The 27,600-nt window shown below is 34.8% G+C and overlaps 1 protein-coding gene across 1 annotated transcript in view; it reads left to right on the top strand.

Moving 5' to 3' along the window:
- Positions 1 to 8,586: 8,586 nt before the first annotated feature.
- The window catches only part of LOC126744880 (uncharacterized), a 29,105-nt gene continuing 10,091 nt past the window's right edge, over positions 8,587 to 27,600 (top strand). The window contains exons 1-4 of the mRNA XM_050452453.1: positions 8,587 to 8,753; positions 8,907 to 9,041; positions 14,906 to 14,965; positions 15,057 to 15,365. Coding sequence (XP_050308410.1) covers positions 8,958 to 9,041; positions 14,906 to 14,965; positions 15,057 to 15,365 — 453 coding nt within the window. The 5' untranslated portion in view covers positions 8,587 to 8,753; positions 8,907 to 8,957. The remainder of the gene's footprint in view (positions 8,754 to 8,906; positions 9,042 to 14,905; positions 14,966 to 15,056; positions 15,366 to 27,600) is intronic.

Raw genomic sequence — 27,600 nt, 5'->3', positions numbered from 1 at the left:
TTGTTTGTTTAAAAAGACTGTGGAAAGAACCTTATCTTATTGTTCTCATGATAGTCAGCATTTTCTGTTTATATAAAAAGCCATTGCTTGTTAGCTCTAAGATCATTATAATTAAGTATTTAGTATAACATAAACCTATGTCGGTTTTTATTTTTGTAATTTGAAATAAAAGTTTTTTAAAAAGTTATTTTTGAAATCTACAATCTAACATTGGCGCAGTCGGAATGGATAGTTATACGCCGCGAAAACAGGTTGATCCAAATTCGCGAGTGATATTAGCTACAGTAAGAACCACTAGCACCCTAAGGTAATCCAGCGTCCTCACTCAGCAACAAGGGTACGGAAGGAACACTTGGTGAAGCCCCTGGTATCCAACAAGCAGAGAACAAGACAATGGTTAAGAAGATTCTTTTGTAAGTAAAAGCATTGAATCATTCGTTTATATTTTTGTTTTTGTGTATTTTAATATTTTATACACATTTTATTTTACTATTTTTATACTGTTCGATTTTCTAATTTCGTATTCCGAAAAAAGTATTTAAAATATTATAATGTCTACCACAAACGAAACTGAACAAACTGAACAACATAATCGACAAGCGAATACGTCAGCTCACGATATTCACCTTGAAACTTAACTATAATAAACAACTAATAAAAAAATAATTAACTAAATAAACTATCTGAAATTTTTTCTCTAATTCCTGAATTTGATGGTGATGCAATATTTTTAGGCTCATTTTTACATGCGTGCGATTGTGCTTACAACATGGCAGTCGGTGAACAACGCGATCTTTTAGTCATTCACATAAAAAATAAATTAAAAGGAAAAGCCGCACAACTTGTCAATTCTAGAAATTTATTATCATATTTAGAAGTTAAGCAATTATTAAGTTTACATTTTGGTGATAGTCGGGACCTCTCTTCTTCCAAGATTTGCAGAGATTAAAACAATTACCAAATGAATCCCCGTTAATATTCTTTAATAGGCTTCAAACTCTTAACTCTAAAATGCACTCTGCCGTGCAAAAACAAAATTTAACCGCACCTCAAAAAATAGCACAAACGAATTTAATAGACTCGATGGCTCTAAACACACTATTAACTGGTTTAGACCCACGTATTGGTCACATAGTACGTGCAAGTAATCCCAACAATTTACTTGAAGCTCAAGCTAGAATTAGGCGAGAATTGCAATTGTCCTATTTTGAAAACCAAAAACAAAATAGACCCATACAACCACAACCATTATCCAGACCAAACACTACCTTAAGACGCCCGCAAAATCCTAGTATAAAATGTTTTAAATGCGGAAGAATTGGCCATACTTCAATTGAATGTAGAGTACAGTCAAGCCCCAGACCTAATAATTTTGGAAACCCAGCACCAAATTTAAATAGTAACCCAAATAATTTTCAAAGGCCATCTGCCGGCAATTGTTGTATACACTGTATACACTGTGTACCATGCCAGGTGTATACAGTTTTTTCGTTTTGAAAAGCACTCCGAGTTTTTTGGAAGCTGCTCTGGCGATCTCGGTAACGTGGTCATGCCAGGACACACTGTTGGTGACTTCGACTCCTAGAAGATGTAAAGATGATTTCATTGGCAATGTTTTTCCTGCCATAACCAGCTCCGGGCCATCAACGTTAGTCTTCATCGTAAATACTGCAGCCTGCGTTTTTTTGGCGTTAAAATTGACCAGATTGTTACCGCCTTACTCCAAGATTGCTCTAATATCGTTGTTGGTCGAAGATACTTGTTGCTGCCTAAGATTCTGAAAAATTGCGGCTGTCGTTGGTTTGGTGGACTTAAATATGGAAATAAGTGTGCTATCGTCCGCAAAGCTGTAGATTGGATTGACAGTGGTTCCTAGCAAATCGTTGATATATATCAAGAAAAGGGTGGGGGATAGAATGCATCCTTGAGGGACTTCAGCGTTAATGTTAAATTTGTCGGAGAGGTGTCCATCGACGGCTACTTGGATTGTTCGTTGTTCAAGAAAACTTTTAATCCAATTCCATAATGAGTTTTGTATGCCGATTGAGGAGAGCTTGGTTAGTAGTCCTTCATGCCACACTCTGTCAAATGCCTTTGAAATGTCAAGAGCGACTGAGCGGGACTCGCCGTGCTTCTCCATGGCCTCCGTCCACAAGTGTGTGACGTAAGCCAGAAGATCGCCGGTGGATCTAAGCTTTCAGAAGCCGTATTGATGATCGCTGATTAGTCCAGATGATTCCAGATATCTTAACAGTGGTTGGTTGACTGCTTTCTCCATAATCTTCGATATTACTGGAACTAGTGCAATCGGGCGGTAGTTGGAGGGCATCGTCTTCTTACCCTTTTTGGGTACAGCTTGCACTCGAGCAGTTTTTCAGCTTGTTGGAAATTGGCCCTGCTTATACGATATCGTGAACAGTCTACATAAGGGAGGAGTCAATTCGTCTGCACAACGTTTTAGTATTAGGGCTGGAATTCCATCGGGTCCAGAAGCTTTGTTGGTGTCTACGCTTTTAAGAATTTTATTTATAATTCGTTGGGGAAACGAAATTTCTCCCATCGATGAATTCACTCTTGGCAAATATGGCGGTGTTTTGCCTTGCGAGTGCAGAGTAGAATTGGACGCGAAGAGTTTACCCAGTAAGTTGGCTTTTTCCCTTGCTGTTACCGCGATAGAACCATCATCTGCTGTTAGGGGTGCCAAGGCCGACTTAGCAAATCCTTGACTAAGGGCTTTCGATACCGACCAGAAAGATCTTGTTCTATTTGGGCAGTTTAGCAGTTTGTTTTTGAACCTGTTGTTGTGACTCTCTTTGCATTCATCAATAATTCGCTTGCAGCTATTTCTGAAGGTTAAAAAGTTCCTCCGATTTTCGGTGGAAGGATGTTGACGCCATTTGCGATATGCTGCGTTTTTAGTGTTTACTGCCTTTTTGCAATTCAGGTTGAACCATTGCTTGTTGTTTGATCCGCATTTAGTAGGAAAAGGGATATAAGCTTCCATTCCTGCCAAGATGGTCTCTGTAACTTGGTTTGCACAATCTGAGATGTTATTGGTTCTAAAGCAGACTTCTTTCCAAGGGAATGAGCGATAAAATTCCCGAAGATGGTTCCACTCTGCTGATTTATAGTGCCATACCTTTCGCGGCACCGGAGGATCCTGCGTTTGAACATCCAACTGGCAAGAAACTGTTATCAATTTGTGGTCCGATGTTCCTAGGGGGGCCTGTACTGATACAGTGTACGAGTCAGGGTCTGAAGCCAAGACCAGATCTAGGAGACTCGCGAACTCGCCGTCTCGATCGGGGATTCTGGTAGGTTCCTCCACAAGCTGCGTAAGCCCGCATATGGTGGCAAATAGCTCAGCTTCTCGTCGTTCTTGTTGCAGAAGCGCAGCCAGTTGATATTGTGAACGTTAAAATCACCCATGACGATGATTTCTGCGCTTGGATAGTCAATTTGCAGTGGGTTAATGCAATCAACCAGGTTCAAAAAGAGCCGCCTATATTGGGTGTCGCTTGGTGGTCGGTAGATACAGAAGATAAATTTCGTGGCACCACTGGCTATTATTTTGAACCACATGACGCCGAAGTCCGCTGGTTCAAGCGTTTCCTCCCGCTGGCAACTCAAATCGCTCTTGACAAATACTGCCAATCCAAAGTTTAGTCGAAATCGGGTGTGTAGATCGTATCCAGGATAAATGAGGTAAACATTTGTTGTTGAAGGTTTCTCCTTTGTTTCTGCCAATGCCAGAATGTGAGGCTTATTTGATTGCAGGTATTGATGTACTGCATTAATATTGGTGTTTAGGCCTCTGATGTTGCAGAAATTGATTTTTAGGCTTTTAAATCCGCCTGATGGACCCCCCCGACCAGCTCCGGAAAGTTTTGGTCGTGAGGGCGCCATCATGCATTTATTTTTATGCTCCATTTCCCCTTTGGAAACCGGACACATCGACATGGCGGCGAAACGTGAGTTTCATGGAACCACTTCACGCCGCCTAAGTCCTATGTGGTGGTATTGAACCGGGCGATGCAAGTGGACAACATCTACCGCCAAAAAGGTTGCTCTTTTAGTCGCCTTTTACGACAGGCAGAACATACCGGAGGGCTATTGTACCCCGGCCCTCCCCGGGTTATTACTCTATATGTATACTATATACTCTATCTTGTTGAACCCATATCATATTCGCTCGAACTTGTGGATTTCCTGGATCAGGATACAAGTTGGCCAACGTTGGCACTACATTATTTTAAAGCAATTCTAAATAATTATCGCCGTTCAAATTGCCCTCAATAAAAAAGGGACCTATGATCTGATCTTCAATAATTCCTGTCCACACGTTAACCTTTTTAGGGTATTGAGAATTGTCTTTTATCGTCCAGCGAGGATTTTCCCTGGACCAGTAGGGGCAATTTTGACGATTGGCATGACCGTGAAGAGTAAAGGTGCACTCATCAGAAAACATAACATGTTCTAATTGGATCACATTGCTGTCTAACATTGCCATCATTTGTTCACAAAAATACATTCTCCTGTCAAAATCATCCTCCGTGAGCTCCTGGGTGGGTATAATTTTATAGAGATGCATTTTGTTTTCTTCTAATATTCTAATAACTAATGAATAGCTAATATCAAGTACTGGGGCTGCTTTCCGAGTAGATGTATGTGGGTGTTCCTCAAACTCAAGGATAACAGCCAATTTGGTATTCTCACTTATTGCATTGGCAGCTGTTTTTGTTACCTGCCTAACATGGCCCAGCTCGCGGAATTGCTTTTCTATTTTACTAATTGTCCCTTGGGTTAAAGGCGGCAAATTTGGAAATTTTTCGTGAAATAAGTGAGCTACTTCGATTTGCTTCCGTGTATTATCTCCATGGCCAATCATCTGTAGAATTGTTATTTTGTGCATTACTTTTAAATGAACCATTTTTCTGGCTTGTAGTTAATGAAATTCAAACGACTATAGCGCCTGACGACTAGTTCTATCATGCAACATGAGTCAACATTAAGTCTGGCATTTTAAACCAAAGTAAACAACAATTTTTAGTTTTTTTTATTCGCATATCAATAAAAAGGAATGCTGAAATAGTTTTTGCTTGCTTTATCATTACCAAGACCTAAATGGGCAAGAAGTATTAAGTGAGTTGTAGAGAATCTTGAAAAATCAATAATTTTCTTTTCTAAATGTTATTTTTTGAATTTTACTTAATATTTCCAAAACAGTCAAAGATAGGTATAGGACATTGTATACAAAATATGTCTAAAATGATCTGAGGAATCTAAAAATCAATTAACATACAGAGTGTTATGTTTAAACTAAGCAAGTTGGTATTGACCACCGTTATCTGATACGCCCTGTATAAAAAGTTTTTATGAAAAAAAATGCGCAACTATAAAAACCAATCGACCTGTTCGAGCGTTTTTTCCAACACGCTCCCATCTATTTATTAGCTAATTTATTCCATTTGGGTGACATACACTGTATAATAATAACATTATCAAAGCGGGTTCAGCTAATTAGAGTGAGGTGCACTTTTGACCAACAGCGCCAATGTGGCACCTTTCTGAAACTAGTTTTCGTTCATTTTTTCCAGTGTTGCTAGATGTACGATAATTATCGATTTCGTACGATAAAACCAATGCTTGTACGATGTACGATAGTACTTATGCAATAATACCACTTTGCACGATAATTTTGACTAAATTTTATTTTTTTTTTAATTAAAAAAAAAAAAATTAAACCCTACTACAATATCCTACTTCATACAATAGTAATATTTTGTTACCAATAATATTTTATTTAGTCACTAACATACTATAGTATTAAGTAGGAATTTATAAGTGTTCTGTGCATTAATAAGTGTTTGTGGTTGCCTATCTAATGGATGGCACATATTAGGAAATATATGAACGGCTATGGGCGGCGCGGCGCCGTACACAACTAGAGTATATCGAATCGCGTATCGGGGATTCCCCGTTCTTATTTTTCGTCGTAAATTATTTACAGTTTACCTGCATCTTTCACACGTGATTGTGATAATTATGGGCGGTGTTGATTTTGTGTTTGTCGTGGATTTTATCTAAAACTAGTGTAAAAACTAGACTAAAAAAAAATAAGAAGTAACCATGTCTGATTGCGAATCTGAACGTGAAAGTAGGAGTTCAACTCCTGAATATAAAAAGTTGAAACGCGGCGAATGTTCCCAAAAGTTTAAGCACCGAAAACAAAAATACCACGTGGAGTGGGAAGACTCGAGGTTTAAAGGTTGGCTTATTAAAAGTAATGGTAAATTGTTATCAATAATTAAGTTTTTTCCCTTTATCTCATATATTTAAATTGCACTTTCAGATGAAAAAGCTAGGTGTCGTCCTTGTAATTTAGAGCTTACTGCAGAACTAACCGTTATTAAAAATCATGCTAAATCATCAAAGCATGTTCAGAACGTAAAAGCTTTTCCAAAGATGACAATAACCTCTTTGTTTAATAAACCTGAGAGTTCCTTGCAAACTCAGAGCAAAGTGGCCGAAATTAAAATAACAGGATTTTTGACAGAGCACAATATCTCTTTTAATTCAGCTGATCATTTAACAAATCTAATTAAAAGTTGTTTTCCTGACTCGAGAATTGCCCAGAGAATGTCACTAGGAAGATTTAAAGCGACTCAAGTTTCTAAAAATGTTATTGGTGCCTGTGCCGAACAAGAAATAATCTCTTATTTAAAAGGCTCCAAATTCAGTCTGATTATTGATGAATCTACTGACATTTCATCAGTTAAAACTTAATGTATATGCGTAAGATTTTTCCATCCTAAAATCTGTAAAGTTGATACTCTTTTCTGGAAACTTTTGCAAATTTTCTCTGGGGATGAACCTGAGAAAGCGGATCAAGGTGCTAATAGCGAGAGGCTATATGAGAAAATAATAACACTCCTATCGCAAAATGGTATTCCTCTTAAAAATATGATTGGTTTTGCATCGGACGGCTGTAATACCATGTTTGGTAGTAAAAACTCCGTGGCAAGCAAATTAGCTAACGATATCCCGGGATTAATGATTCAGAAATGTGTATGCCATTCTTTGCATTTATGCGCAAGTGAAGCATGTAAAAATTTACCCCGAATGTGTGAAGACTTGGCCAGAAATATTTACGGTTTTTTTAAAAACAGCGCTAAGCGACAGGCAATGTTCAGAGAATTTCAGCACTTTTGTAATACTGAATCACACAAGATACTTAGACCAGCCCAAATTCGTTGGTTGTCATTACTGCAGGTGGTTAAGCGGATCCTAGAATAGTGGAAACCTTTAAAATTGCTTTTCAATTACCTGGAACATCGTCTTATATCCAGCGAGGAAATAAATATTGGGTTCTACCTAAATTTGTCGACCTTAACAAATATTTTCAGAGTGAAAAAGTGGTAATTTTAAATTTACACAGTAAGATGGTTTTGTGTGACAAAGATTTTTTATCAGCTTTTATGGAACACAACTATATCAATAAAACAGACATTGGTAAAATTGACCCAACTGATGATGCATATTTCCTTCGAATAACAAATATGTATTTGGGTATTGGGGTTCTTCAGAATATAGATTCTTTAGAGGAACCTGCTAAAATTGATTTTCTTCAACGCTGTCGTAATTTTTTAATTACTGCTTGTCTAGAAATAAAAAAACGGTATAATTTCGAAGATCCTGTGCTAAGTAAGTTGCCCATCTTAACTTTAGATAGTATCAAAAAGGGCAATGAGACCAGACTTTTACCGCTGATGAAATCTTTACCTCAAATTTGTGAACTTCAAAACACACATCAACTACAAAAAATTGATGACCAGTGGAGAAAATTACAAATTTACGAAGATCTACCAGAATCCACGGAAATTGATGAGTTTTTTATAAACTAAGTCAGGTAAAAGACTTTAGTGGAGAATTCATATTTCCCGATTTGGCGAAGTTTGCACTAAATGTGCTGTCACTACCGCATTCAAGTGCCAGTTGTGAAAGGCAGTTTTCAAAGGTGAATTTAATAAAAACTACGGCAAGAAATAGAATAATAACGGATACGTTAAATGGTCATATGTTATCTTCCCAGAAACTTCATCTAGAACAAAACTGTTTCAGATTTAATCATAGTGAAAAAATGTATGACGTCAGCCACACTTTATCAGAATAAAGCTGCGACAAAAGCGAAAGAAACTAACGCAGAATCTGAAGACGATGACATCATTTTTGATGAATGTTAACCATATTTTAATTAAAATTTTGTAATAAATACATTTAAGAATATTTTCAGAATTTTTTTCCCCTTAAACTTTCGACTTCAAAGTAATTAATTAAACTTTCGAAGGTATAAATATCGACGTTCAGTACGATAATGTACGATAATTTTAATCAGGGTATGCGATTATTCTCTTTATGGCATCTAGTAACAGTGATTTTTTCGTACACTCGTTTAGCATTCAGATCAGTCTCCTTACCTCTAGTCTTCTTGGATTAAATAAATAAATCTAAAAAAAATAAAATAATTACGTCGAGCGCGGACTAATATATGGTTGCTGGCAATTGGCAACCTCTCACACATGATAGAACTGCCAAAAAAGTTCAAGGTTAAGACAAAAATACCCACAAAAATAATATAACAATAAATACTTTAAAATTAATGTTGCAGTGGAACAAGTCACTGTAACTGCTGCAAGCTACGACTAATGCTTAGTTTATTTAAAAAGTAAATAAAATTTATAAAGTACACCAAGGTAAGAAGTACCACGATTCCTAAACAGCAGTTAAAATTCAAAATAATATGCACTATCCACTCACTGTTGATCTAGAGAAAACAAAACATTATTTAATCATTTTTATTTTTGGATGCTTGTGAATTTTATTAATAATTTCTGATCTTATTTTAGTTTTACATTTTGAAATTCTCATTGGCTCTGGAATAAATAAGAAACTATAATATGGTTGAAAGATCCATGGACCAAATGGGTCAAATGTTCAACAAGTTTTGCAACTTGCTGGAAAGAGATATCAAAGGAGTTCATGTAAGTTTTTAAACATTAGGTTAATGGTGTGTTAAGTGGTATTTCCAACCCCATTAAAAAAATGTAAAAAGCTAAAATGTCAAGACAATAATAATATGATGCTAATTATACTTCTATGATAAACTCATTAGGATTTAAATCATATATTAACTCGGTCATGAGACCTGTTTCAAAAACCTGTCTAAACCACTTGTTTATCAATGAAAAAATACAATCTAATCATTTACAACTAAATTTATATGTAATTGAAGCAGATATAATATACAAGAATAATAGGTAAGTTGGGGCAAGATCGCACGGAATATAGATTAGTTAAAATTTACCTGATCATAGTATCGTAAAATGATTTTAAAAATAAGTCACAATCTACAGGTTTCAACTTTAATATGTAAGCAAAGAGTTTGCTGGGTGGAACTTAATATTTGTTAATAGGAAAAATTATAAAAAAATGAAATAAAAAAAATATAGTAGTTCGAACTTGCCCCATTCATTGAATCCCGAACAAGTCCCTGGCAAATTTCTTCCTATTTAAACCGTACATTTATAGTCATATAATTTTTGTATGTGTTCGATCTTACCCCGTATTTAAATAAAAACAGCCCTATAAAACTAGAATACAGTAGCAATCTTTATTTTTAGAAAAAATACAAAGTTAAAATGTTAAGTAATATTTAATCTGCTAAAATCTACGTTAAATTCGAAATGATTTTCCTCATTTTGTAGAGGGTCCGGTAAGAACATTTCTATGTTTTCATAGATTATAGTGTCAATATCGTCAGTTTTAGGCCAAACAAATTTTTTGAGTTCTTTAAATCTTCACAACACATTCGCGCTGAACTTTGTTTATTTCTACGATTTTTCCCGCATAATATTTTACACTCTTCTTGCTACAGTATTTGACTAATATCCAAGCATTTAATTTAAAGTTTTCCAATTCATCTCTCTGTTCTTCGTCAAGGAAATCTAAATCGTTATCAGACTCTTCGTACAATGGTTCTATACTACTTTCGCTGCTAGTGCTTTCTGAGCTTCCACACTTTTGGTTTCTAGGCTTCTTAGTTCTTTGTGTTGGGCACTTCGTGCTGCATTCTAACATCTGATCTACATCTCTATGCGTGATAACTTCAGCACCAGTTGCAACATGTCTTTTTTTTCTGATTTTAGCATTTATGGGATTCTGTTTCATGGTTGCAAGTAGGAGGTCTTCAAAAGAAACATTTGTTGGTCCAGACTGTCCCTCAGATATTTTCCCGTCAGTCGTGATTTTAGGTGAAGCACTGCTTGGCCCTGCATCTAATATATCCCTGCCCAGAATGTCATTATTACCATTCGCTTTGTCAGTTACTCCTACACCGGCTTCCTTTATATTTTCAAACTTTTTTAATGCTTCAGGATGGTATTTTTCTTTTGGAATAACTGTCGGATTAAAAGGATATATTCCTCTTTTCTTAAATCCACAATTGGGCTTATGTTATTCCATATTTTCCGCACTTTTTCGGAAAATATTTTCTTTGGCAATTTAACGCCTTGATTCTGTTTTTGCCAAGTAACTAATTCTTGGTCCCAAGATGTTTTAAATGACCTAAATACAGCAAGTCAAGGAAAACGTCAAAAGAAAAACAAAAGTTCATATAAACATGGGTCCGGAAAAGCTTCCTCAGGGAGCTAGAGCTCTTTAAAAATAACCTTTAAAAACTAGTTTTTTTTTAATAGCTCCGGAACTACTTTAGCTACCGCAACCAATTTTGGGAGGTAAATTATTGCTAGTACGTTTATTCTCTTGAACCTACTAAATAAAAAAATATTTACAAGGGGCTTCAGAATCAGTGGGGTATTTGGTAAATTTAGGCCCATTTCTTTAAGACTTTAATTTCTGCCCGTTTGGGCATTAGATTATGATGTTCCTATGCTTTTTACATAAAAAAGGTGCTCTTAGTAAAAGTCGGTAAATATCACCGTTTTTGTGGAAATTGACTAAAACCAAACTAAGATACAGCACCTGAATGAATTATTTTAATAATAATAATAATGCTAATTCATTGCCACTATCAGTATTTTTTAAATTTGTCCCTGTCAGTATTTTTTATGTGATATTAATTCCCTTTTTATTACGGTTAAGTAATGGAAGATTACACTTTTGCTAAATACGCCGATATTCTTTTAATGTATTTATTCGATGTAATGGTAGAGCTGCTTCTCGACTATATGAAGAGCGGTCGAAAGGTATACGAAGAGCTTTATGTGGAAGATCGTTTAATTTTAAGTCATTTAAAGCTGTCTCTAATAGGCTAAAATACTGGTTGATGATAAAAGGATCGGTCATTTTCTTTCTCGAATATTCCACCGCCTGGGGCTTTTTAATCGAAAGTTTATGTCGTTGTTTAAAATTAATAAACCAGTCGGCACCTGGCATATTATTTTTAAAAGAAGTCTTAATGTTATTTTTTGTTACGTACACAGCTACAATAAACCAAACTTCCTTTCTTGAGAGACCAAACCCCTATTTCTCAAGTGTTTTAAGACCGTTTGCCAAAATCCTTTCATGTTCTAAGGAAATTGCCAAGTCCCTTCCCAGTGTTTGGCTTTCTAACCCATGGGTTCCTTTAGAATGATCATGCAGTGTTGATTTTGGGATTTGATTTTTTTTTTATGCACCGTGGAGGGTTATTAATCCCCTTCTAATTCATTAATGGCTCTCGCTAGGTCCTCCTTGGCGTACTTTTTCCCCCTGTCGGATTTTCTTACATATTTTCGAACCATCGTCAGACCTGTAATAAAAAATCAATGCTGTAGATGTATTGGGGCAAGATCGGAAAAGGTTATTCGAACTTGCCCCTTACTTCTACACGGGGAAAGATCGAACCAACTCATAAAAACACTCCTAATTGAGGTTATGATTTACTAATCCAAACAGTTTATAAAGATAGACCATTCACAACAGAGATTACCTATATAATGTTAATAACTTACCTTTTGAAGCAAAGTTTGGCGAAGGGGGTAAGTTCGAATACACAAAATAAACCAAAAAAACATAAAACTGTATGTAGTTTACACGAAACACCTTAAAACAAAACGTTGTCTTGTCGAGCACTGGTGCTATTGTTTGTTTCACGCGGAGAATGATTCCCGCGCTGTTGCCACAACAATATGACTTTTGGAGGCTGCGTTCGGACTTGCCCCTTGTCCGATCATACCCGAACTTACCTTATTTGTTTGGCACAGTCTTTTCTATAAATAATAATAATAAAATATTTATATAAATAATAATAGAATAGCATGTATATTAAAACTAAGTTTATAGCATATTATAAAGTTTCAAGGGCTTAAGTATGTATTTTGTAATGTTCATACCTAGACATAAACGTAATTATTAAAGATTTAATGTTTTTTTCTGTTGTTAGTTCTTACATAAAGATCAAAAATGAAATACAGAAAATGTTTATGGTTTGGTTAATTTTGGGAAGTGCAAATACAAATACAAATGGGAGCAACTGGCTAGGACAAGATAAAGGGTAAAATTAATTAACATGTTCTCATGTCACTTATTTAAATGTGTTCTAATCTACAGATAACAATTTTTGTTTCCTTTGTCTTTGTTGACACAATCTAGTATGAAAAAGACTTTCTTTTGAGGAGCTTTAGTTTTAATATTAGGTCATAAATACTTGTTTATTAAGGACAGGTATTTATTTGTTTGTTTATTCCATATACATAAAAATATATGTATTGGAATTGTTAATATGAGTAAAGTAATTTCAAAGTAATGGTTAGCAAAAAAGCAAGTATACTAACATAATTATAAAACAGTACAATCAAAAAACTCACCAAGAGAATAAAATAAATTTCAGTACACTCTTAAAAAATGTGATATTTTGGGTAGATATCCTTTAAGTTGGAGGGCAAATGCTTAAAACAGGTCTTATACCAGGTCCTTCTTGAACTTGTGTTAACCTGGCTGGTGGTTGTTTGATGTTCTTGTTGCATATTTATTTATACCACCACACTTTTCAAGTTGATCCAAATTTTTTTAAACATAGTACGCACAGTGTACTATATAGAGATTTACAGCTGTTATAATTCTTTCAGAGTTAAAAATATTACACCAAGTTTCTGTAAAAGACAGAAAATATTGTACTTAGAATTCTTTTTTGGCATATAATAACTGTACCAATATTACTGGAGTTTCTTCAAGCGAATAATCCATATGTTAATATTGAGTGGATTAAACAAATTATGAACAGATTAAATCAAAATATTGTTTCCTTATCAACATATTGCCTAAGTTGTAATATGGCAAAATTTCTACCAATCAATTTAGAGCATACACTTTGAATGTGGTTGTTCCAAGATAAGTGCTAATCAATTGTAATTCTTGTTTGTTTATCCTCAAGAAGTAGGCTAAAATCCTGCACAATTCTAATTGGTGTAAAAACTAAAACATTGGTGTTTATGCTATTAAGAGAAATACCATTTTTATTACACCATTCAGCTATATCCCTCATACACCAATTTGCTTGTGCATACAGTGATCCATAATCATGACCACTTACAATAGCAGAGGTATCATCAGCAAAAAGTGTTATATAATTTCTGTTTGCAGTCAATGATATATCATTTATAAACACACTACCTTGTGGTACTCCTACCCTTATAGATGTCCAGTCTGAAAAAGTAATACCATTGCTGCAAGTTATTTTCACTGCCAGCTAAATTACTCTTCCATTCATAGGCCAAACCACGAATTCCATAGTTGGCGAGTTTTTCTAAAAGAATATTATGATTTATTGCATTGAAAGCCTTTGAAAAGTGAAAAAATATACTCGGTGCTCTCAATTTTTTGTAAAAATAATAAAAATCGAAGCACTACATAAATAAATACTAAGACCACATACATAAATACATTACAATTTACTATACAAAACATGTCTAAATTAAATCATACACAAACAGGTAGTCGGACTGAAATTGTCTTTGTTTTCGTAGAACACGACGTTTCAGTCGGTAAGTATCTCCTACCGTTATCAAGTGTAAACTAAAGCAATTTCCTATTCTGCAGGCTTATATATGCAGCATATTGATGGGGCGTGAATTCTGATGATGCGTGAATAGAGCTTCTGCTAGAAGAGATCTCCATATGTTGGGAACATCCACACTGGGTTGGCTGAAGACGCTCTGGTTTTGCGATATGTAGGCAGCTTCTAGAAATTTCCTTTTTTGCCAGTGTGATTCCTTCCTTAGAATTTTTGTTTCAGACCAGTGAATGTTATGGCCGTTTGTCCAAGCATGTTCAGCAATGCCTGATCTGGCTACTTCTCCAGTGGTCGTCCATTTGCGATGTTCCTCGGTCCTAACTGCCAAAGGTCTTTTGGTTTCGCCAACATATAAGTCCCCATACTTACAAGGGATCTGGTAGATGCAGTTTTTGGTGTCTGCTGGTGGCGGTTTTTAGATTAAACTTCTTAGGAATTCGTCGGATTTTCTCGGATGTACCTTTTATATAGGGGATTGCGAGAAGCCCAGTTGATTCATCCTCTTGCTTGGTTCTGGTTTCCTTCGCCATCAACCTCTAGATAGTTCTCTGGATAAGTTTTAGTATAAGTTTTAAGTTGTCCCCCTTTTGACGTATCTTGACAAACCTTTTGACGGATTTCGGCGTTTTTTTTAAACAGTGCTTTTCGATAAATCCGTAGTGGGAAGTTTTCAAATGAACATCCTGTATGTAACCTACTTGCTACATTGTCACTTCTTATCCACAAATTAAATTTTCATTTCACTAAATTTTAATTTCTGTGAGCTCACTTATGTGGTTACACTAAATTAAAACTGAATGATATATAAATGATAAATTTATAACATTGTTTTAGATTGGATGCTATTCAGTTGCACTCATTGGTCTAACAATTGCTGTAAGGAAAGTGCGCCCTGTAAGTAGTATTATTTTTCTATAATATTAAAAGAAACATGAGACATATACTTAAACTACTACCATTATCGTTTCTTAAATATGTTTTTTAGTTTACTAAATTCAGAAGACCGTCTGATATTCCCAATCATTTCATAAAAGAGCGCCGTGAGCTGATTGGGGACGTGAAAAGAATTGATCCAAATGGAGGGATCCTTCTGGTGGACCATCAACCAATAGTATCATTGCCATTTTTTAAGTCAGGAGAACTTCCAGTTAAAATCTCTGGTGTTAATATTAATGGCCTTGGCTTGACCTGGCTGCATAGTGTAGTTGCTGGTCAACAGATCAAATTTATTCCTGTTAATACTGATACCAATACGGTATATTCGCAGGTTTTACTGGTAGAGAAATCTAAAAATGTAAGTAAATTTTGTTTAGTATTTATAACCTTTATGTGGTAATACTGGAAATTATTAAAATTTTTACTATGTGCTAAACATGCAAAGATTTTCCAATATACAGGGTCGTCATTGCATAAGGTCTTGAAAACCGTATGAGATGAGAATGTCGAAAATTTAAAGCAGGGCAAAGTTGCATAATTTGATGCTTATTAAAATGCCGTTTGCAACTTAAAAAATATATTTCAAAAAATGTTGAATATTATAAAAAAAATCCTAACCTTATTTCAAGTCATATAGCAAAATACATGATAACTTTTTCATAGTCACTCTTTTCGCTTTGCATGTTCATCATCATTAAGTAAGCTCAATTGAATCGCTTGTTTGTTAAAGGATATAAGTCACAAGAATGGGGTTTCGAGAAAATGGAAAATAACGTGTCAATATGTCAACTTTGTATTTTTTAACAAAATTTGTATTTTTTTTTAGGGCATAATAAAATTTTGTATCCTATGTTATAATTCTACTTATACAGTGACTGACAAAAATATGGAACAAATTCAATAAAAAATAAATAAGGGCGTGTTCGAAAAAACGCTTGCACACGTCGATTAATATTTTTAGTTGCTCATTTTTTTTAACAAAAATTTTGGATACAAGCCGTGGTCAATACCACCTTTTTTATTTTAACTGGAACATCCTGTACGTGATTACATTTTTGGATTCTACACGAAATTATAAACATTTTGATTTATCACATGAGTTATGTCACAGTCCTTTATGGAGAATGCTGATCATTGCTTAGGCTTAACTTGCTTTTTTACTCATATAAATATCCACCATTTGTAATTTTTAGTTAGACAGTTGAAATTGTAGCTACGCTAAGTTTGTACGAAATAAATATTGTATTTTTTAAAAAGGAGTTTGGCATATTCGAATAGTTAACTGGCGCAGTTGGTAGTATTCGTGTAAAGTCGTTCTATCGTAGAAGTCTTTTAAAATCACGGATTCGAATCTACGGTTCGCTAAGTTCGACGGTACATCGGACTTTTAAGAACATTGTGAGCTGTATAAACTGTGATCTGGAAAGTGGTTAATCGTTAAGTGCTTTTTGGATTGCTGGGAAACTGCCACTACATAGGAAGGATTTCGCAAGGATTGCTGCTTCGAGTAGGACTACATTGCCTCTGGAAGGATTATCCTTATAGGACCGGATATGACCAGAACAATAGGCCTAGGAATATTAATGTAAGTGCAATTTGAATTGGAAACTTGTTTTAATGTCAGAGCTTGATGATATAATCGAAGAAATTATTTAATTCTATTGAAAGTAATTTTAAATTGGATCGATGATCCATTTTAAAATATATAAAATGAGTCAATTCAAACCGGAATATCTTAATTGTGTTCCGACATTTGATGGAAATCTTAACGATTTACATCGCTATCTATCAACTTGTGAAAGTCTTATAACTAATTTTTATAGGGCATCAAACCCAGCTGATTTTCAAAATATCTTTTTGTTAAATAGCTTAATTGGAAAACAAAAGTTATCATAAATATTTAAAATGTTACAACTTGGGATTGAAACAACGATTTGAAAGATACTTTAAGGCGTAACTTTGCGGACCAACGAGACGAAACATGTCTTAATAGGGATCTCGTCATGTTGAGACAAAACAATAATGAACAACCTAGTCAATTTTACGATAGAGTACTGCATATTTTAAATCTTTTATGCTCTCATATTGATATAAACGAAAACAGCATTGAAGGAAAAAATACCAAAAACCAGTTATATAATGAACTAGCTTTAAAAACTTTTCTCTCTGGCCTAAAAGAACCCTTAGGGACAACTATTCGATGCATGAGACCTTTGAATTTAGATCAAGCCTTACAATTTGTGACTCAAGAAAATAATACTCATTATTTTCAAAACAACATAAGACAAAATCCTCAAATTAAATCAAATAATACATCTCAACCCCAACAAAATAGAACGCAACTAATTTATAGTCAAAATAGACCCCAATCTTTTTCTTATTTTAATAATCATCAAACCCCAATGCCAAGGCCAAATATTTTTAGACTTCCTTCTGGAAATCTTAACCTTTTTAGGCAAAATTATTTTGGGAATAATTTCCAACGAAACCCTGGAAATAATTTTCAACGATTCCCTTTTCCGTCGTCTAAAATTTATCCCAGACCAAATCAGGTCAATGTATTTGGACCCAACCAAAATAAACCACTGCCTGCCCCTGAACCAATGAGCATTTATTCTAGTGGCCCTAAGCCAAACCAACCACATAACAAAAATCAAAACATAAACTCCTGGACAAAATTATCGCACCACTAATTATTTTGTCAAGAAAATTTAAATAAAAATAAATATCAGTTAAAACAGTTATAATATCTTTTCTCGTATAAAAAGCAGAACTGGACAAAAACTATGTTTATGCTTTATCATGGAACATGCTGCTCGTGAGGAGTGAGAATACATCCGCAGGAAAGTTTTCATAATTTGATACGAGGAATGCTGCGAAGACTTCAAGCGGTCATTGCAGCTAGAGGTGGCAATACACGTTATTAAGAATTCATTATGGGTCTATTGTTTTATTTTTGTATCAAAATTGAAGTTAGTGAAAATCGATGCTTTTCCTTGTATTGAATTTAGTTACTTAAATCTCGTTTTGTTAAATAGAATATAATTGTTTTTGTTAATTAATAATGCATAGTTAACAATGCTTATAAGTTTGCTTATTTATTTATCTTTATTAAAAAAAAATCTCTAAAAATCAAGTGGTGCGATAATTTTGTCCAGGAGTTTATTTCGAAATACAGGAAGCCAACCCAATTTCATCTTTGAGGAATTATATTCCACAGAAATGTATGATGATAACGAAAACGCTCGGAAGTTACCGATGAGACGACAAGTTCATATGAGATGGCCAACGAAACCACAGCTGATGATGGGAATACTGAAAATCATCACCTACAAGAATCACATTTTCGCAAGCGAAGTCATCTCAGCAACGAGAAATAGTAATATCCTTAAACTCTCCTAATTCGAATTCCAGCGAATTATCATATATAATTTTCCCGGAATACGGTATAAAACTTTTAATCGATTCAGGGTCAACAAAATCATTTTTAAATCCGGAAATTGCTTTTAAATTTTTTCCTGACCGAATTATCAATGACCCTTTTATCGTTAGCACAGTTTTTCTAGTACCACAGTACCGGCTTCAAAAATTTTTAAATCGCAAAAAAATAAAGACTTAAAGTTTTATTTATTTAAGTTTCATAATGTTTTTGACGGTTTAATAGGATTAGATAATCTAAAACTGCTAGAAGCTAATATCGATTTTAAAAAAGGCTTTCTAGTTACGCCGTTTTCGAAAATCAAATTAGAATTTCATAAGACCAAAATGGAATTGTGTAACTGTTCCTTCTAGAACCGAGCAAGTCATAAAAATTAAAACTAATATTCAAAATGGAGAAGTTATAATACCGCAGACGAAAATACATAATTGCGAAATCCCCGAATGTTTACCTTTAGCAAAAAACGGTCATGCGCTAACCACGATTTTAAATAATTCTTGTGACGAAGTTATTTGAGATTTTTCTGAACCATTAGAAGTAGAAAAATTTTCTCGAAAAATTTTTACTGACATTAACCCCAACAATTTTAATGACGCGCATTGCGATAATCCTACATTAGATTCTTCAAAAATTAGAGTAGATCACGTAAATCCTGAAGAAAAGGAAGCTATTAACCTCTGTAAAAAATACGCTGACGTTTTTTATCAGGAAGACCAGCCCTTTTACAACAAAAATAAAACACTCAATAAAAACAACAGATGAAATTCCCATTTATACCAAGTCCTATAGATACCCGTTTATCCATAAAAAAGAAGTAGAATGTCAGATAAACAAAATGTTAAATCAAAATATCATAAGACCATCAAATAGCCCCTGGTCGAGCCCAATTTGGGTAGTCCCAAAAAAGATGGACGTTTCCGGCCAACAAAAATGGAGAGTAGTTGTGGATTACCGAAAATTAAATGAAAAGACCATTGGTGATAAATTTCCTGTTCCAAATATAACAGACTTACTGGACAAATTAGGAAGGTGTCAGTACTTTACTACTTTGGACCTAGCGTCGGGATTCCACCAGATTGAGATGGATGAAAAGGATATTGAAAAGACCGCCTTTAGCACAGAAAGTGGACACTTTGAGTATCTAACAATGCCTTTCGGGCTTAAGAACGCCCCTGCGACGTTCCAAAGAGCAATGGATTCTATACTCAAGGGTATCCAAAACGAGAAATGTCTAGTCTACATGGACGACATAATCATCTTTTCGTCGTCACTACAAGAACATATTGAAAACCTTAAACAAGTATTTCAGAGATTAAGGGAAGCGAACTTCAAAATACAACATGACAAAAGCGAATTCCTACGACGAGAGGTAGCCTATCTTGGTCATATCGTTACCCCTCATGGAGTAAAACCCAACCCCGAAAAGATCATCGCTATCAAGAAATATCTAATTCCCAAAACAACAAGGGGAATTAAGGGATTCCTCGGACTGCTGGGATACTATAGAAAGTTTATCAAGGGATTCGCAAGAATAACTAAACCTCTTACGAAGTGTCTAAAAAAGGGAGCAAGGATTGTACACGACCAAGAATTTCTAGATTGTTTTGAAACATGTAAAAATCTTCTAACAAGCGAGCCAATATTGCAATATAACCTGACAACGGACGCTAGTAATATTACAAGAGTCTACGTAACAACTTTTCAGATAGAGCGCACTGGTATTGCCCCGTCGCCTTATCGCCCCGTGGCCCCGTCAAGCCATCGCTGAAATTGTATTACCTGTATAATAAATAAAACGTTTTTCGAGGCTGAAAGCTGAAATGGTTGTTTTCATTTAGATAGATTTGCTGGTGACACGTTAATTAAGTTATTTTAGGTATATTAGTATTAATAAAATCTGTTTTTTAACAGTTTTAATCATCTTCGGCCCGTATCTAAAATATATGTACATTTTGATTGTTTCAAATATTGCACTAACTTTTTGACTTTTGAACTACTTCTACTTAACCGATTGTAACAAAATTTTTCACAAACATTGGGTTTTTGTCTTATGACAATACAATATTATTATATTCATCAACCTTATGGAATTAACCCGGCATCGGCAACCAGCTACCCCTAGGTAGGTACCTTAATAGAGGGAGGAGATAGCTTTATGATTTTAAATTAGAATAAGGACAAATTTAATAAAATACCTCGTTTTAAAGGTTTCATTTGGCCAGGTGAAATTGTGCAGTCATAGAAGTAATAAATTAAAAGACAAGCCAAAAACCAGAAAATAAAATATAATAATCTACTTTTGGTATTGATATATTAAATATGTAGGTAGTATTTCTAAATAAAATTATGACCTCTGAATCAACTTTTAACAATTTAATTAAAATAACGTGAGGTGCACATTGGCCAAAAAAAATTATAGCTGATGCGCCAACCTTACAAACAGAGAGTCGCCCAAAAAAAGAGGCTTTATACGCCTGCGAAAATTGGCCAAAAAAGGGCTTTTCTGGATAGATGAGATCTAAGAATCTAAAAGGTTTTTTGATATGGGGTTTTAAAATATTTGTTCAGAAAGAACAAAACTAGACTTCTGTAGTTTTATTTTTTTTAATTAGGCCTAAAATCATATAAAAAACAATGCTTAGACATACAGAAAATTAAGGTAATTTTCAACGCTATATTTTAGCTGTTTACAATTTAAATTTCAAAAAATTGATTCTACAGATGTCTAGATTAATCCATTAACTAACAATTTTATAAAAAAATAATATTAAAAAAGCGCTAGTTTCTTAGATCTCATCTATCCAGAAAAGGCTTTCAACGCAGTTTTTACCGGCTAAATTCTAATATCGTTGAGTGATTGCTAATCGATATCGTTGATTGATAATCGATCGTACTAAGCGTTACCCCTTCTGTACTACTTTGAACCCTTCTGTACGATTTTTGAAATTTTCTTGGCTGAATTGGATTACGCTCTTAAGGCCGCTGCACAATTCATGCCCGGAAAAAATCTTGTTCAGATACCTATAGGTATATAGAATCAACGTAAACAACAGGCAATATAATAGGAATTTTTATGTTATTTAGGATATTTTTTAGATCAACTTTCGTTTTCTTTTTGGTTTACTCAACAATCATTTCAACCTAAAATTATGACAACGTCAAAGTCAAAAAATAGATGCAAAATAAATAATACTTACTTTGAATAAAAAATACTTTAAAAAATGCAAAAATAAAAAACACTTTTTTTCGATTGTTTAAGTTGAAATGAATTCGAGTTCAAACATAATTTTGACTGTCCCACTTCATTTTCTTATTAGGATTTGTTACACACATTATAGTTTTGCACTGTATAGGGAATAAAAATAATATAATTTTTATTTAAATAATAAGGGCTTTTAAGGAAAAATGCGAAATGCCTTAGTGCGAGAAAAAAAAGTACCTACCTATCTATTATTTTTTTTCCTAAAGGGGCGTATATCTCATCAGCAGGAATTCCTATTAATGAAATATAGGTATAGGCCCCCAAAAGAGGCTCCTAAAAACATTTTTCAAAAGACAAAATACTCTCCCAAAGAGTATAAAAGTAAATACCACACTCTCAAAACAAAAATCGACGGGTCCGACTAGACTTTAAAAAAAATTGAAACCCCTTATAAGGTAGGCATGTAGTAATAAAACAAAACATATTTTATTACTACCAGGTATATCCGTAAAATAACTCAATAACGTGTCACCAGTATAATTAAATCTATCAAAACAACCATTCCGTTCGGCTTCAAAAACCTAATATCTAAATACAATCAATACAGGATAATATAAAGTGCAAGTACATAATTATTTAAATGAATCGACGGGGCCACGGGGCGATCAGACGACGGGGCGAAACAGTGCGCTCCATCGGAAAAGTTGTTACGACACTTGTAGTAATATTGCCTTAGGAGCTGTTTTAAGCCAAGGACCTCCAGGAAGAGAATTGCCAGTATCTTACGCCTCCAGAACACTTAATGACTCAAAGCAAAATTATTCTACAATAGAAAAGGAGTGTTTAAGTTTAGTCTGGGCTACTAAATACTTTAGGCCCCACTTATTTGGTCGAAAGTTTAACATAATCACAGACCACAAACCACTTCAATGGCTTTTTTCGCTCAAAGACCCAAGTTCAAAACTTTTACGCTGGCGTATTAAACTCGAAGAATACGACTACAACATCACTTATAAAAAAGGAAAAGCTAACACCAAAGCAAATGCTCTATCTCGTATCGAGTTACACGTTAAAGAAGGAGATTTTTCACTGAAAAAATATATAGAAGAATTTAACAAACAACTTGAAGAAGAAGGCACTGGTCTACCCTCAACGTCTAAGGAAAATAACACCAATAATGATAACGTAGATTTAGCCTCAGTGTTTGTTAACCCCGACGATGACATAAGGGAGATGCCTGATAAGCAACAGGAACCAGAACATGAACAGGAACCCGATGAAAATGACACCATACATACAAATCAAGAACAGGATCCGATTGTAGGTGTACCAATAATCAAAGGTCCTATTAATTATGATGCAAACCAAATATTTATATCCTTGGTAAATCATTCACCGACAAAACCAAGAATAACAATTCTTCTCGAAAAGAAAAGAAGAATTTTGGTTCAGATTAGTAAAAATAATTTTGAAAATGACATTTTAAAGTTTATTAAGGAAATAGTTGTTGTGTTTTTAAAGGTGGTAGACAATGGTACAGTGAAAACATCTTGTCGGACTTAAATTGTCTTATTTATTTAATGTAACACGACGTTTCGGTTGGTAAGTATTTCCAACCGTTATCAGGTGTAAACTGACATCAAACTACTATTCTATAGGCTTATATGCTAGATGTGTGCAGCGATGCGGAAAGGAAAGTCATCCGTGAAAAGAGTTGGGGGGAGGACACGCCTCTCTCTAGATCCTACACTGTCCTGAGAGTAGAGGCTTCCAGATGTTGGGTATATCGACGCTTGGCTGGCTGAAGAGCCCCTGATTCTGTAAAATGAAAGTTGCCTCTACGAACTTCCTCTTCCGCCAGTGCTGTTCCTTGTGCAGAATCTTGGCTTCTGACCAATGGATATTGTGTCCATTATGCCACGCGTGCTCTGCTATTCCGGATTTGGAAACCTCTCCTCTTTGGGTCCAGCTGCGATGTTCCTTCGCTCTGACTTCTAGGGGGCGCTTCGTTTCACCTATGTATGAGTCACCGCACTCACATGGGATCCGGTAGACGCAATTTTTGGTATCCAACAGGCCATCTGGTTTGGTCTTTGATACCACGCTTCTGATAGTGGTGCTAGATCTAAAGGCAGTTCTAATATTGTACTTGCTGGCAATGCGTCGGATTTTTTCCGATGTACCCCTAATGTAAGGTATGGGTAGAAGTCTGGTTGTCGTGGTGGCCTCGTCTCTGATTTGATTTGGACGCGTCCTTTGGATGGTCCTACTTATTACTTCTTTGGATATCCATTCTGTTGTAGGTCTTTGTAGATGGTATCCACTTCAGTCTTGAGATCCTCGTCGCTTCTACAGATGGTTCGAGCTCTATTGTAGAGGGATCTTATGATGCCTACTTTGGTGGTTGCAGGGTGGTTGGCCTCATAGTGAAGATACTGACCCGTGTGTGTTGGTTTTCTATAAACTGAAGTTCGTAGATTTCCACCGACCTTTTTAACGAGGACATCTAGGAAAGGAAGCTGAGTCCTTCTCTGTCTCCGTCGTGAACTTGATTGTTGGTCTGAAGCTGTTGATGTGAAGCAGAAACTCCTGAAGTGCTTTTTCCTCTTTGTCCCAGATGATGAAGGTGTCGTCCACATATCGAAGCCAGAGCTTGGGTTTGCAATGGGAGGCATCTATTGCATGTTCCTCGAACCATTCCATGAGGATGTTTGCTATTACTGGGGAAAGGGATGAACCCATCGGAAGTCCTTCGTCTTGGGCGTAGAATCTATCCTTGACCTGAAAGTAAGAATTACGAAGACAGATCTCCAAAAGTTCCATCACCCCGTCCAGAGGCAGTGTGGTCCGAGTTGAGAAATAGTTGTTCCCAATAAACTTTATTATTTATATTTTGAAAATGACGATGTCTATGAACCTTTTTGCGAAGTTATTCGAAAAAATTTTAGATGGCCAAGTCTTTAATTTAAAAGATGTCTTAATAAGCTATTGGATGTCACTGATAAAAACAATATACCCGAAATTATTCAAAACTACCATGAAAGAAAAAAGTAACCACAGAGGTATTGAAGAGACCGTAGAAAAAATTAAAGCAAAATATTATTGGCCAAATTTGAAAAATTCGGTACAAACTTTTATTAATGAATGCGAGCTTTGTATTAAAACAATGAATATAACCTCTACTGCTACCCGTTTGAAATTATACATGTTGACACCTACACCCTAGAAAAAACAAAATTCTTAACAATCTTAGATAGTTTTTCCAAATATGCTCAAGCTTATATGCTTAAATCATTGGCGGCTAATGAAATAGCAGACCACCTCATTTCTTTCTTTTCACATCACGGTATACCCAAACAGGTTATTTCAGACAATGGAACCGAATTTAAAAATACAGTTATCACAGAACTTCTCCAATTACATAAAATAAAAATTCATTTTATTTCGCCTAATCACCCTCAATCTAATGGAGTAATAGAAAGATTCCATTCCACTATCTCCGAACATGTTAGATGCCCAAGGATTTAAAAACTCAAGAATAGACCAAAAAATAAAATATGCTGTCTTAGCATATAATCACACCCTTCATTCAGTCACCAAACTTAAGCCAATAGACATAATTAACGGACATATAACCTCAGATGACCCCTTTGATTTTAATCTTGATCACATTTTACTATCAGATTACATCAGTGAACATAAAGATAAATCAAAAATCCTATACGCGAAAATTAACGAAATTCTTATGAGAAATAAAGAACATGTTATAAAAAACATTAACCAGAAACGTGATAGCCCAGAGTTTTTTAAGCCCGAACAAAAGATTTTTATTAAAAAACATAGTCGGCAAAAACTTAGCGACAAATTCTCATAAAAAGATTCATATGGACAATATTAAAGGCCTTTGAGAAACACGTACAGTTTCGACTGAAAAAGGTAGGTTCGTTTATTAATTTAAGTTTTTATTAGATTTATTTGCTTTTTAATTTTTATAGTAATTTTTATATATTAAGCATACATTTACTTTATCGCAACCACAGGCTTAGGCTAAGAAAAAAATTATTTGCAGTGCGACTCTACTATCGGATTACCTCAAGATCGGATTACCTTAAGCAAATTAGAGGACAATCCTGGAATTCTATCAATTAAATTAGGGCATCCTAAAATTCGCGATTTTGAATATAATTTAATTCATGTTTATGTCCTTAATCCGGTAATGTTGGAGATGAACAAATTGCATAGAAAATCAATAAATATCACTACACTTTTAATTAAACATCCTCAGTATCTGCCAGATAATTATGATTATCTTAAAATATTAGATTTAATTCAAAATAGAGTAGAGAATAAACTTAAAGAGCTTGTACCACATCCTAACAGAATGAAACGCGGGTTGATCAATATTGTAGGCTCAGCATTTAAGGTTATAACCGGTAACTTAGATGCAGCGGATGGTGAACGTTACGACCATCTCATCGATGAACTGCAAAAGAATGACAATAAATTGTCTCAAAGTGTAATGAACCAAAACTCCTTAATCCTTAGTATTATAAAGAAATTTAACAACACAATTTTACCAATTGCTAAGCGAGAAGAAATGTTGGAATTACGGATAAATCAAATAGCTGATGTTCTAAAAGATTTTGATCATACTCATAATTCTAATAATATTAGAAACATTCTTGATGCTCTTGTTAATGTTTATGAATTTATAGATTCTACGTTACAAGCTCTATAACTTTTGCTAAACTTAAAACGATGCATCCTAGTATTATAGAGAACATGCTTTGAATAGAAAAAATAATAAAAATAAGCTCTTACATTCTAAATAATAGAATTACATTTATGCTACATGTTCCCGTAACATTTAACGAATATTTTGAGATATTTCACTTATATGCTGCCCCTGTCCTTGTACAGAGTCGGTTTAAGGTTATATTACCGAGAAATAAATATATAATAAAAAACAAATTGCATTACGCATATCAAAGCCAGGCTTGTCAAGAAGTCTCCACACAGCTGTTCCTCTGTGACAAATCTAATCTACAAGATGTTCAGGAATCTAGCCCTTGCGAAGTCCACCTGCTGTCCTATGTCAAAAGCACTTCCATATGTAGCCAGATACAAGTGGTTCTTAACCACATCATAATTAACCAGTTATCTAGCTCAAACAACTGGTTATTTGCCTTACCAAAAGAAGCACTAGTTCTACTGAAATGCCAAGCACAAGAAGAAGAGGTTCAGCTTATGGGATCCTATATGGTTAATATTCCGAACCACTGTTTGGCCAAGGTCAACGAACTTATCATTACTAACGATGATAAACCCACAAACTTCAGCCCACAACCACTACTGTTTCTAGATCTAAACAAGATCAATGAACCATTGCCACTACTAAACCTAAGTTTCACATCAACCGATGTAAAGCTAGATGAACTTCAGGAGTTGCAGAGCTATATAGTTGCAATCGACCCTTCACTAGAATTCTTCAGAGTAGCCGCTGTACCCTCATTTTGGACAATATCATTCCTTATCTATATCATGTTGGTAACTGGGATTAGCTACCTATGTTATGCCAAATTGAGAAAAAGGTACTGTACTCAGAAAGAATGCCAAGAGGACAACCAGCAGTCGATCCAGCTTCCTTAGCGGTAGAGCTGTCACTAGGGGTGGAGGAGTTATGTCACAGTCCCTTATGGAGAATGCTGATCATTGCTTATGCTTAACTTGCTTTTTTACTCATATAAATATCCACCATTTGTAATTTTTAGTTAGTCAGTTGAAATTGTAGCTACGCTAAGTTTGTACGAAATAAATATTGTATTTTTTAAAAAGGAGTTTGGCATATTCGAATAGTTAACTCGCTGTTTTCACCTAGAAATACCCGAGAGCTAAAAGTAAGTTTGTTTACCATATAAGGTCATAGCCTATAAATCCATACCGTTTTCATGA

Source organism: Anthonomus grandis, chromosome 15 (genome assembly GCF_022605725.1).
Source record: "Anthonomus grandis grandis chromosome 15, icAntGran1.3, whole genome shotgun sequence".
Classification (NCBI taxonomy): Eukaryota; Metazoa; Arthropoda; class Insecta; order Coleoptera; family Curculionidae; genus Anthonomus; species Anthonomus grandis.
This window is presented reverse-complemented; position numbering and strand designations above follow the sequence as displayed.